The following is a 13,372-nucleotide window of genomic DNA, read 5'->3' as shown; positions in this document are numbered from 1 at the left end:
AACCATCTCAATTAACAAATGGAGCTTGGCACAGAGCTAAGATGAAGTTCTTCAATTTAACATTTCCTTCACACATAATTTAAATCTCAGAATCCTTTTTATAATCACACACTTGGAAAGGGATCTAGAAGCCATCTAGTTCATTTTCCTCCTCTGTGAAAGAATGAATATATGCATGAACACACACATACACACACACACACACACCCTTCTTGCTATCCTAATAAGCAACAACTCTTGACTATTCTGGAGCCAGGCCAAGAAGTATAGCCAATTCCATCACCTCACTGTTAGGAATGCCCTAGCATACCTCCTCCTCTCTGCCTTGCTATGCTCAGTGGCTTCCAATGCCTGAGGCCATCTAGTCTTGGCAACGAGTGTATCTGCAAGCCCTTGACTTGCACATATTATGTGGCAGAGAGAAGCTAGCACCTGCCCTAAGACAAGTGAGTGACCTAGTTTACAGGGGTTATTCCAGGGCACTTCATTCTTCTCTGCCTAGACCAAGATTCTCAATCCAAGTCGTCCATGGGGCTGGGTTTTGACATTCCACAGGGGAATTTACTCTCATTTGGCTCTTTTCCAACTTTTATGTCTGAGCTCAAAAGTCACCTCCTTTGAAATGCCTTCTTTGACCACCTACTTCAAAGAAGGTGTTCTTCTCTACCATAGTGGTGATGTCACTACATCCTATTTTCTTTATGACCCTAGTAATGATCTCTCTCTCTATATTTTATTTGTAAATGTATTTATTGTCTATCTTCTTAGCTATAATAGTGCTTCATGGAGATCAGGACCATGTCTGTCATTTCCAGTGTTCCCTCAATGCCTAGCAAAGTGCGGAACACACACTGGTTGCTTCTATTGGGCAGCTATTGCTGCAAAACAACCCATCTCTGATTTCAGTGGTATATAATATCGAGCATTTCCTACAACACTCACAGATCTTCAGGTCAGCTGGGAGAGCTCTGCTTCAAACTTTAGTCTGTGGGCTGTGGGTTGACTGGGGCACTTCTACTTACTGTATTTATCTTTCTTATGAGACCAGCAGGCTCTCTGGGGCATGTTCTTCTCATAATCTCTGCTTGAAACATGTCTGCTAATATCTAAGTTGCCAGAGCATGTCACATGACCAAATGTGACATTAATAAAGCAGGAAGGTATATTTTTCCCAAGGAGTTTGAGGGAGAGATAAATAATTGCCAAACAATTATCTCATCTACCACAGTGCTCCACAAATATCAATGACTGAATAAACAAATGGACCTTCCCCCAAATCAGTTGACCTTTGTAGCTAAACCGCTTTTCAACCATTACAGTCCTGTGTCTCATCAGTGTTAGTCAGGATATCAGTCCCCTGTAAATTCCTGACCTATGTAAAAGAACCATACTGCCCCGTTTGCCTTGGACAGGAGCCAACTTGAGATCTCTGCTTGTTTAACAGAAGTTAAAGCCTCCTTCATTTGATCCTGGCTCTCCCTGTCCCCTCTTCAGGTATAGGGAAGGTTTCATTCCTGCCAAAAACTAGAGGGGATGGATCCAATTAGGAGAACCTACCATCTGGTGGTGTGGGCTCATCAGATTTGCAGCCAAGATTCCAACTGGGACTGTTAAAGAGTTTGTGCACAATAGCTTGAGTGTTTGAGTAGAGCAGGAAATGTCCTGGTCACTGGGACAGAGTATAGGTACCTCAGGATCATCAGACAGTTTACAGCTGACAGCCCCAACATATTGTCAGAGTGGCCTGGAGAGACCAGGCTAGCACTTTCTAACTGTTCTGTGAACACAGGTTTGCTCCTGGCTGGACAGAGATTACCAAAGACCCCTGTAGCTTTGATTAACTCAGAAGCCTGAATTTCAGACCTTTTGCTTGTCCTGGCTTCTGATCTTGCCTTACCCACCAGAATCCCTTGTATGTCCTTGTCTCATTGGTGGCTCTTCTGGCTTTAGCATGTTGACCCTTTGTCTACATTGGTTCAGCCCCCGCCTGTCTGAATTTTCTTTTTTGAAAAGATGTGCAATGGGGGACATATATATATAGAGAGAGATATAGATAGATAGATAGAATATATATATATATAATATATACATATATGTGTGTTGTAAATGTATTTATTTATAATAAATACATACAATAGACAATAAATACATTTGCATCTATATATAGATAGTATATATATATATGCTTAATAGGCAAAAATATATATATGTATCTATTTTGCCTATTAAGCATTCAATCTCCATGCTTTTGGTAATAGCATCCTGATTCTCTTTGAGGGAATTATTTCTCCCCCATGTTCATATAGTTTTGGTGGGCTGGCTTAAATCCACAATCCTTTTGTCCTTCTCACTACCCCAAGCTCTAAAAATGATGCTTTCACTAGGCCTATGTCAAGCAAAAGAATACAATATCCTGGCCACTGTGTTATATCCAGAAATGAGCATGTGCCCTAAGTTTTATCCAGTGACATCAGGTCCAGGATTTTTGTGGAACTGATGAGAAAAGAGAAGTTTCCTTTCCACTGGACTTTTAGCTGGGCAGGTGAAGGCTGCCAGCAGTAGGATCTGATATGTGACATACCTATGCCTGAGAGCAAAGCCAGTTTAGAGAAAAGCTAAGCCAAAAAATCTAGAGGGCATGTCTCAGTCCTGATGACATCAATCAATCCCTTAATCTGGCTATACCTGAAGTTAAAACTATCCAGTTAGTTGAGTTTCTGTCACTTGCCACCAAAAATGTCCCAGCTGCTTACTGCTCAAATGGGCTTTCCCCCTTATTTCTGTAAACAGTAATTTCTTAAGCCAAAGAAAGTCTATGATCCACATATTTAGTCCATTTTCATGGACTGAATCATAAGTGAAAAGAAATGCTTTCAGACTTAGTGTTGCTATAAATTTAGATCTTGGATAAACTTAGCCTTAAGAGTTTAATTTTCCCTATCCATAACATAGATTAATTTATGGGTAATGACCACCTTCCTAGGAAAACACTAAAAATTAATTAGTTACATTTTACTTACGTGCATTTATGCTAATATACAAGAAGCCTGGTTAATTATGTTACCCTGCATTTGCCTAGCATGTTTGACTTTTAAAACTCTTTCATACAAATAATGGCACTTGCCTGTTCTAATAACTTTGAGAATCAGGTATTAGCACCCCATATTATATGTCTGGAAACTAAACTGGATATAAAATCTTTTCAAGGTTATACAGCAAGTAAATGTCAGAACTCACATTAAACAAGTTATCTCAAGTTCTGCACATACTAGAAATTCTATTCAATTTCATAGGAAAGTGTTCTACTGGGTTTATAGTACCCTTAAAATAATAACAAAATGATTAAAATTTTATTGAGAGAATCATCACAGCACTGTTTTCAAGAAAAAAGGGAAATAAACTAGATATCCCATAAAAGGAGACAGCTTAAATAAATTAGGGTACATATGTACAGTGGGCTTTTATGAAACCATAAAAAATGAATGTGCAATAATGAAAGTAGCCTAAAGGTTATAATATGCAAAAGTTCATGTTATAAGATAGTAATATAAATCTATTAATGTTTAAATTAAGTTCAAAAAAAGGATGGAAAATGTATCCTTAGTACTACAATTAAACACGTTTTATTTTGCTTGCTGTCTCTGTTCCTGTAGCTTTCTTTAATACATATATTACTTTTGTAGACAAACTAAAGGCTATTCTCAAAACTTCATTTTCATCCTAGAGGTTCCACACAACGAACACATGGAAACATGCCTAACCACTGGGTATCAATTTCATTAGCCTCCAACTGCCTCATTAGCCCCGATTTTGCCTGCCTCCTCAACCTGGATCTCCCATGGCCCTGGGCTCCCCTGTGCTCTCTGGACAGCAGGCTGGGACACACTAAAGTCACAAGATGCATACAAGGCTCATACATCAATGGCAAACCCAGGGCTTGAATCGGAAATTCTTTATTTAGAAAATGGAACCTTATACCTTATTTAGGACCCTTCATGACAATAGTCAAGTGGGAGCTAAAATGAGCTTTCAATTTGACTTACACCTGGTTTTCACCCCCATAACTTTGCAGAAACACAACAACAGCCATCCATAGGTATTTACAGCACAGCCTGTTGGAGCTCTCAAAACTCATAATTTCAAAAGCATTACTCTAAGCAGCAATGATTCAGGCTTAGTCTTGTCACTGCCATTCATTCATTCATGCATCCAGCATCACTGAACACTATTCTGTGGTGGTGACTGTGATGGGAAGCTAAAGTAAACAAGGTGATTGACCTCACATTGCTTAGTCCAGTTGGGCAGGTAAGACAAGTAAGTGTTCAGCTGAGTAAAACCTGGGGATAAGCGTGACCATTGCTAGGGGGATGGTAAAAAGGGCTGAGGGGCAGAAGACCATGTGAATATGAAAGAGAAAAAAGGCTTAATAAAGAAGGTAAAATAAGAGCTAGAGCTGACCAGAAGGACAGAATTTCAACAGAGCCGTATGGAAGGAGCAGTTTGTAAGTGCAAGTGAAGGAAATGGCAGTGTGAATTTGAACACCACTGAGTTGTCTGGTTGGAACAGAGGCTGAGCTTCAGTGCTATGTATGTCTTCCTTGTTAAAATAAATGAGGACTCTGAATGAATCCCTGCCTCCACACAGCCTCACCAGTTCTCCAGGCACTGCACTGGATCAACCTCCAATCTCCAGGAATGCCCATGGGCACACACAGAGCCACATACAATGACAATGCACCCCTAAAGCAAGTCATCAGCTTCCCTTTCCCCTGGCCTCTGTCCCCATCCTCATGCCCATCTGCCAGACTCCATCCCAAACTGGAGATGGGAGTAAAGAAACAAGGTCATTGAAACACAAGCCAAACATCTTCAGGAAACGTGAATTTGGCAAAGTACTATCAAGCATCTGATTTTTGATGAGAAAACAGAAACCTAAACATGGCACTTCTCTGCTTAAAACTCTTCCATGGGCTCTTTAGTGTTAGAGCTAAAGATCAAAATCCATAACAGAGTCTATAAGGCCTCGCCAGGCCTCTGCCCAGGAAGCTTCTCAAATACTCCTCTTGTTCCCATCACTGCATCACCAAAGCCTTCAGTCCTCTGCTCAAGCACCTATTCATCCTCCTGCACAGAGCTGGTTCCTTTGTATATGCTTTCATGGAATCATGGCCCTTTCCTTCAGATTGTTTATTACAACCTGTAACGAGACACTCATTCTTGTGCCATCTAATGGCAGCCTCCTTTATTAGCTGGTGAGCTGCATGAGCACAGGGCTGCTTTCCAGTTTTGTTCACAATAGTAAGCACTCCATAAATATTTGTTAAATATTGAATGAATTCATCTGAGGCCCCAAAGTAGGCTTAATGCTTCAGCATTTGCATACAGAATGCGCCCTGGATGTGCAACTTGTTGGAAGGGAAGTCTAGAGCTTTTAGACTCTTAGCTTTTTTAGGGACCCTCTCGCTAGCCAAAGGTAGAGAACTTCAATTAATCATATATCCCTGGTGTTTTCCATATGCTGCCAGCATAGAAATGCAGCCCCAGAAGGACTCTCAGAGACCATGAACTTCATTTTATAAATAAGCTTGGGGGAGGGGATGTTTCTCCAAGGTTACACCTAAATGATTCAAGAAGGTAGTCCAGCATTTGAATCCATATCTTCAAATCTCAACTCAGTGTACTATTTACTGCCATTATAGGCAGGTGTATGTGTGTGTGTGTGTGTGTGTGCGCAAATACATATATATTTTCCCATCTACATCGTACCTACCTTTCCAAATTCAACTCAAATGTCCTTGCTTTATGAAACCTAAATCCCTCCAACTAAAGGTTTTCCTTCCTTCTTCTGAATGTGTGTGTATGTGTGTGTGTGTGTGTATGTAAGAGGGAGACAGAGACAGACAGAAAGAGAGAGAGAGAGAAAGAGAGGCAGATTTGGTTTATGCCTATTTCCTTTATAAGAACCTGAGCCCCTTAAGAGGAAAATCAATGCCTAATGCATTTTATTTTTCTCAATTTCTAGTGCAATGCCTTGTAATGAAAAATAGATTTTATCTCTTGCATCAGCTGTCACCAATTTGAGGCCATGTTTAGATTCAGTGGGAAAAAAATCTGTAATCAACTAATGCTGTCTGCAAAGGTATGGAATGGGGTAGTGACAGTGCATATCCCCATAGAAGGTGATAATAAAAGGGTTTTGGATGAATGAATGAAAAAATTCATGAATCTTACCAGTTTTCCAAATGTGCTATATGATCACTTTATCCTGAGTGGCTGAGAGGAGAGCAGTAAGCTCACTCATCCCAGCAGGATCTTCACACTAGTCAGGGAAAGAAATGTTTACAAGGATTTTTTCTCTCCATAAAAGCTGTTGATTATCAATATTATAATAAGAGCCAAGAGTCAATCATAGACAAATGTCAACACTTGTGTGCCTTAATGTAAGGACACGGGTGAAGATGGAGGAGCCAACATCAGACTGTAACATTAACCAGAGAACTGTAGACATCTGCCATGGAGCTGAGAACATAGTGTGGTGCAGGAGGCAAACTCCCAACTCTCCACCACATGGTAACAAGCATATGCAGCAGTGGTTGAGGGGAGGCGAGGAGGAATATTGTGACTTTACCCACTCAAAATACCCTCCTCCCACTCCACAACCAAAATCTGCTCCACCCTTTAATGCCTGCTAAAGTTCCACCTTCCCCAAGAAGTTTTCATCATCCACAGTCATATCTTCTGCCTTGGAAGACTTAGCTCTTAAGCTTGAATCATAAATTCCACTGTGACACTTCTACTGTTGGGCAATCTCACTGCTGTGGTACTTTTCTCTGTCCATATATTCATAGATTTTTTTTTCTTTTTTTGAGACAGAGTCTCATTCTGTTGCTGGGCTGGAGTGCAGTGGTGCGATCTCGGCTCGCTGCAACCTCTGCCTCCTGAGCTCAAGCAATTCTCCTGCCTCAGCTTCCCAAGCAGCTGGGACTACAGGTGTGTGCCACCATGCCTGGCTAAGTTTTTGTATTTTCAGTAGAGACAGGGTTTCACTGTATTAGCCAGGAAGGTCTCGATCTCCTGACCTCATGATCTGCCCGCCTTGGCCTCCCAAAGTGCTGGGATTACAAGCATGGGCCACTGCACCCGGCCATGTTCATAGATCTTTAAAGGGAGAAAGCTCATTGAGTTTTGGAGCCCCAAAAACTGGCTTTAAATACTAGCTTAGGTTTTTATTTTTTGCATAGTATAAAGACACAACCTCTCTCAGTCTCAGTGCCATCATCAACAAAATGGGGATAATAACCTTTCAAGATTGTTACAAAACTTAAGACAACATATGCAAAGTATTTGGCACATAGTAGGTCTTCAAAATAATCCTTGTTTATCCCACCATCAGCCACCATTCTCTTCATTACTGTATACAGACTAATTTTTTGAGAGTAGGAGTTATACATCTTTGGTGTCTTTTATTATTTTTTTTGACAGGGTAAATAATAGATATTATTAGAACAAAATAATAAAATGATGAATGCTGATGATATAAATCAGGTGTGAGCAGATTGGCCTACTTACGGGCCTGCCCAAACAACATAATTTGGTTACTCTAGCAATTAGACAGGAAGTAAGGGAAACTTTGGTTAACTTGAGAGTTTATGTATTTAAAAAGGGCAGCACTTCTCAGCTCTAGACAATAGAAGTTGAGCAGGAATGTAGGCCCAGGGTTGCTTAATGCCCTAAGTTTTTTTTTAAAGATGCCAGAAATCTGGATTTATATGTCAAATATGAAAAAGCATTGTGTAGTCAAGAAAAACGAATCTGTGTTGCAACTCGGAAGTTGATGAGCCATTCTTAGGCAAGAGCTAAGGCCATCTGTCTGTTGCCAGTGCCTCATGTCTTGTTGGGAAGACCCTGGGCTTCCCCAGTAGGTCCATAACAGAGGACATCCCACTGTAGTTAGGGTTGCTACATTTCACCTATTGTCATTGAGGCTCTGAACATTTTTACGCTTTGTAATTCCCTGACTCCTATAGACATTTATTCATGTGTATTAGGGGCACTTCCAAGTGTTCTCAACACAAAACTATAGATATACGTGGTCTTTCTGGCAGCAGTTTATATTCTGGTGGTGAAGCTAACCTATAAAGACACAAAACAGACAACATTGCAGTGCTATCAATCAGGGCTTGCAAACTCAATGCTTGCCAGAGCCAGCAGGTAAAGAAAATGAGAAAAATGGGCTGGTTGGGAAAGAGGACATCTAGATGAGGTTTACTCTGTTCCATCTCAGCAAATTGAGGCTACATAGACCCGGGCCCTAGTGTTGCCAGATATTTTAATATTTTAAAATATTAGTCAAGACAAGATGTCCAAGTTTTAATGTGAAATTCCATGGTTTGTACACAGTGTGTGGGCCCAGAACTCAGTCTCTGTGCTGGAACTGGCTTCTGGATGGCTATATTTAGTGACCCCTTCTGCAGATAGATAACCCTATTTATCCTTGGGGCTCAATTAAATCACCACCTCCTAGAGACCAACTCCACTCTTCAAGGCATCTTTAATACTCCATACAAATTGCTGCTATAGCACTTGCAACATTACATTTTAATTTTCTCTATTCAGGACAAAAAAAGTCTTACTATGGATAAAGTACTCCAGGGCAGGGAATGCAACTTACTGTTGTCTGCATTTGTAGCACTTTATATCATGCCTAGGTTTGGTTGAGGGCTCAAAAATGCTTACTAAAGAGATGGAAGACTTTTTAGATTAAAGAGTTTCTTAAAGTATGATACCATAATAACTGCTATAGAATTCCTCCAGGGCCTACTCTTGAATATCCTGATTCAGGAAGTAGAAAGTTCGTCATGAGTCTTGCTTTAAACAAGTTCCCTGAGTGAATTTTATGTCCACTAAAGTTTGTGAACCTCTGGGCTAAACTGTTAGCTCTACAAGGAAAAAGGCTGTGCCTTCCTTCCTGGCCCATAAGTTCCTAGCATCTGTCCCAGTGTTTGGCATGAAGTAGGCATTCAGTATGTATTTGCTGAACAAATGAGTAAATAAATAGATGAATAAATTAAAAGGTAAGAATTAAGCTGCAACTATGCTACTCAGACCTCTAATGGTAATAATCTCAATCTGCATTTCATTTATTCCTTTATTTACACTTACCACAAAGGCACCAAGATAATCTGGGTAGCTGATCAGTAAATATCTTCTCTATGCACAATCTCCCCAAACCCTATCCCTGAAAGCTTGGAAGAGTGCTTAGAGGAGATCCCAAGGCGTTGGGTTGCTGATTCACTGGCTTTACTCTTTAATAATGGCAGACAAGGGAGGCAAGACAGATTGAACACAAAGAAGGCACCAAACTCTCACCTTGGCCAGTAGCAGTAGCCATAGTCCTCTTCTATCTTCCCTACCTTCCCTACCATACAACCACCTCTTCTCATTTTCAGTCCCCTGGCTGCTAACATGTCTAGCATGAACAGTTCCCATTACACTTCCTCTCCCTTCCCTTCTCCACCCTCTGGTGGAGGGATAATGAATAGCAAAATGCAAAGGAAAAAATGAAATGACAGCAAAAATTATGAAAAAAACAAATAATATTAGGTCATTTTCTAGATCTAAGACTGCTGGGGCCGTTAATTTAAGGCAACTACTAATTCAGATTTGAAAAAACCACAGCACAGAAAATTAAGTCTGAATAAGATGCTTTTCTTATTTTCCATGTATTAGTAATGAGTGTATTCTTTCTAAAACCGCTGTGCTCCCACTGACATTTCCTACTCAGTTCAAACTGGGACAGATGTAAAGTTTTCCCAAACCAGTGGGCCACAGCGAACATAGCCCTAAAGTGTTCTCAGCCTCACATGAAAATTAAGAGAGGTTCCTCCAGCCAGTCTACCATCTCCACCTAAATTGCCCAGTACCCGCTCTGGGATCTGGGAGCTAAAGAAAAGAAACACAAAGTCTAAGCACAAAATAAGATTATTGCTTCTCAGATAATCCTCATCACAATGTTTCCCACTAGACTGTAAGCTACCTGAAAGCAAGGGCATTTTATCATCTGTATTTCCAATATCTTTTTCAGTTTATACTTTTGAAGAAACATTTAAAGAATTAACTAAATGAACAAGACAGGAATTCATGGAAACCTGTACACTAGTATATGGATGGCAGCATCAAGTTCAAGAACTCAGATTCATCCACTCCAGGTTCATTGACGAAAATGAACAACATTGTCTGTATCATATTTCTGCCTCCCTAATAAACAGTCATTAACCCTATTAGAGAGCAAGTCTTAGGTTGCTGAGATAAAAAGACAGAAGCACCATCTTTTGCCTTAGAACCTTTTCTCCTACTTTTGTCTTTTATTATCTTGCTGTACCAGTCAACATCTTGACACTAGGAGAGCAGTTCACATCTCTTTCAACCAAGACCTGCTGTAGACATTTCTCAGCAGCATGTGTGAATACACACACCAGCTATTTATTCTTGATTCTCTAAGCAAGTAATGCAAAAGCTGTAAAGTATGACAAAAGCTATGGAGCCCTGCTCCAGGAAATAAATTAGCACATGTATATGCATGCAAACGTTTACAGATACACTGATGCCCACACCCAAATGCCCCTTCCAAAGACCCTAATCAAAGCCATATTAAAAAAAAAAAAGAAAGGTTATCTGATAGTAAAATAGCTACTCAGTATTATTCTAGATTCCCAGAAAGATGGGTTTATAAAACTACAACTCAGCATTTAAACTTCAGCTCTTTTTTTAAGGGTAGTGAGTAATGCAGTAGACAAGATTTTCAACCTCAGCATCACCAAAATGAAGAATTGCTATTTTATTTATTCAATGGACCAGTCCTGTGCAAATCACAGCTACAGTTTGAAACACTGCAAGTTTTTCTCCTTAGGTGCTTTATTAGACCTCTGCCTTACAAGACCCTGAAAATTCCCTTTCATTTCTTGGGTAATCCCACTAGTTGATTAGGTTACCATAAGAATCAGTGTATCTGTCACAGTATCCAGGAACATGGGCCTTCAGGTCTCAAAACCACCATTTGCTTCCTGAGTAACCTCGGGCAAGTTATATAACCTGTTGTTTCCTCAGTTTTCTCATCTATAAAAGGAAGATAATGTCTAGTACTCTGCAAAGCTCCTGTGAGGATTAAATGAGCTAACACATGAAAAGCAATTAGTGCATTACATGGGCTGTAGTCAATGCTTAATACATGGTAATGAATGTGACTATAAATGACTATAAAGTATTTATCATGGTTCTGATGCACAGTAAGTTCTCAATAAGTGAAATCTGCTATAATTACAGTTCTTGGAATTTGTATCAACATTATTTTAGGAGTGGTCTTAGGGATAGAAAGAATTCTGACTTTTCATTTTGAGATTTCAAAGCATAGCCTATTCGAATCACTGGGAGCTCAACAGTGGGACTATGAGAAAGACACAAAGGAAATATGGTCCATGCCTTCCATCATACACAGCTCAGCAGAAGTCACCAAGTCAACAGTGACACAGCAAGACTATAGTGCCAATTCAATCCAGTTTGGGGTCTCAAATTGTTCTTGTGAATTCAGCTCACACTTCTCTGCCATAAATTTTTACTTGAGCTTAATCCCTGAAGGGAAAATGTATTTCCTGATTAATTTTTATGCTTTCATCTGTCATAAAATGCCAATCATGTGAGCACAGGCTTCCTTTTCATTCCTAGTTGCCAGAAAAACTCAGAATGGTGTTTGTTGCCCACATTTTACAACGCATTCAATTCAGATGTCAGAGATTTATCTATCCCTTCTGCTTCTTGAGGTCACCTTTGTCCTGTTTGATGCTCAATGACCATCCTACAAACTGTGTCTTAAACAACCAATCTCCTCAAGCCATTTTAAAAATGACCAAGGTGCCAAGTTTTAATAATTATTAGTCACTTCCGAAAATGAAGAACCAGATGTATACAACTTCTCAACTATTTTTTCTTATCAAGCTACATTCTGTCCATTTAACTTGTGGATAGGAAATGCCTTAAGCATTTTAAATCACATTTTCACAAACTCAGGACCCTTAATTCTATGTCTCTCAGAAGTTTCGTATGTGCAAAACTCTCTCAGCTGGACCAGAAAACCTCTGCAAGGTAGGGAAGATGCAGTCAACCCAGGCACCCATCATGCTGGCATTTAAAGTTAGCTGACAGTGAAAAAGCAAATCCATTCCATGAAGCATTACAGGGGCTAAAATGCCAACTGCTGGAATCACTCAGAAGCCTCTAGACATTTTTCTTGGAGGGCTTTCTCTTATGAAGACGAATGGCAACTGAAGTCATTTTTGCAACACCACCAGCTACCCACAGGCCCTCCTTTCATTGGTCTAGCGCAGAAAGACATCTCAGAAATAGAAACAATTACTTACATCTATAGGTCATCTCAAAGCTGTCGCTGATGTTCACAATATCAATCTGGGGGAGCAGCTTCGGGGGCTCTGTGAGTTGCGACAAAGCAAATCTAAAAGCAGCATGTTCCTGTGACTGCTGGTTTGGAAATAATCCCCCTAGGAGAAAAGAAAATGCAACATGGTATATGGGCTAGAGATAGGTTTTAGTTCCTCACGACTCACCCCAGATGAGTCCTTTTCTTCTCCCCATGCCAAACTCACTAGCTGTAGCCTTGAGTGGTACAGATGAGAGTTCAAATAGACTTAACTGGACGCTGACACTTAAGCTCCTACAGATGAGCTTTTTTGTAACAAGGGCCTCTAATATCTATTACTTTGCTCAGACATTTGATTGTATACCCCTCAACTCAGTTAAAGTCAGAGAAAACAGGAGACTTGTGCCATTTCTCTTCTTCCTCCCTTGTGCAAACCACCTAAGAACTGCTATTCTCTTATATAAACATACACATAAGCCCCCTCACCCTCTTGTCATGTCTAATTTGTCTTATATCAACCCCATCTCTTACCAGAGAGCCTTATGGGAAGTAGGTACTAATCAATGCTGCAAGGTGATTGAAATCTAGCTCTGGGACCCTGTGGGATTCTCCACTACTATAACTATTTGCTTGGACACTTCCTAGTCTTTGGCCTAGCAAGACCTGCATGCAGTCTAACTATTCTATTGCCCCTAAGGTTTATTATTCATTTTCTCTAAAAACACTTGTTTTTCTGCAAACAATGTTTTGCTGCTTCTTTCACCACTCATGATCCCAGTTACCTAGGAATGACTTGTTACATAAGGGATTGCCATTGTGTGTTTGCATGGTGGAACCTTGTGCTTCAAAGATGTGGGATCTTAGGAATCTCAAGAGGATACAAGCGTTCTATTCTAGTAAAAGGTATAGCAAAGGTGCCTGATAGGGTGCCTGTTCCGAGAA

The 13,372-nt window shown here is 40.2% G+C and overlaps 1 protein-coding gene across 6 annotated transcripts in view; it reads right to left on the bottom strand.

The window, feature by feature from the left end:
- GRIA1 (glutamate receptor, ionotropic, AMPA 1) overlaps positions 1-13,372 on the bottom strand; it is a 335,531-nt gene that overhangs the window by 319,487 nt on the left and 2,672 nt on the right. For all 6 annotated transcript variants that reach the window (XM_011931636.1, XM_011931637.1, XM_011931641.1 and 3 more), the window contains exon 2: positions 12,414-12,551. In XM_011931636.1, coding sequence (XP_011787026.1) covers positions 12,414-12,551 — 138 coding nt within the window. The remainder of the gene's footprint in view (positions 1-12,413; positions 12,552-13,372) is intronic.

Source organism: Colobus angolensis, unplaced genomic scaffold, assembly GCF_000951035.1.
Source record: "Colobus angolensis palliatus isolate OR3802 unplaced genomic scaffold, Cang.pa_1.0 Scaffold90, whole genome shotgun sequence".
NCBI classification, from domain to species: domain Eukaryota; kingdom Metazoa; phylum Chordata; class Mammalia; order Primates; family Cercopithecidae; genus Colobus; species Colobus angolensis.
The sequence above is the reverse complement of the archived record's forward strand: the minus strand, read 5'-3'. Positions and strand labels throughout refer to the sequence as shown.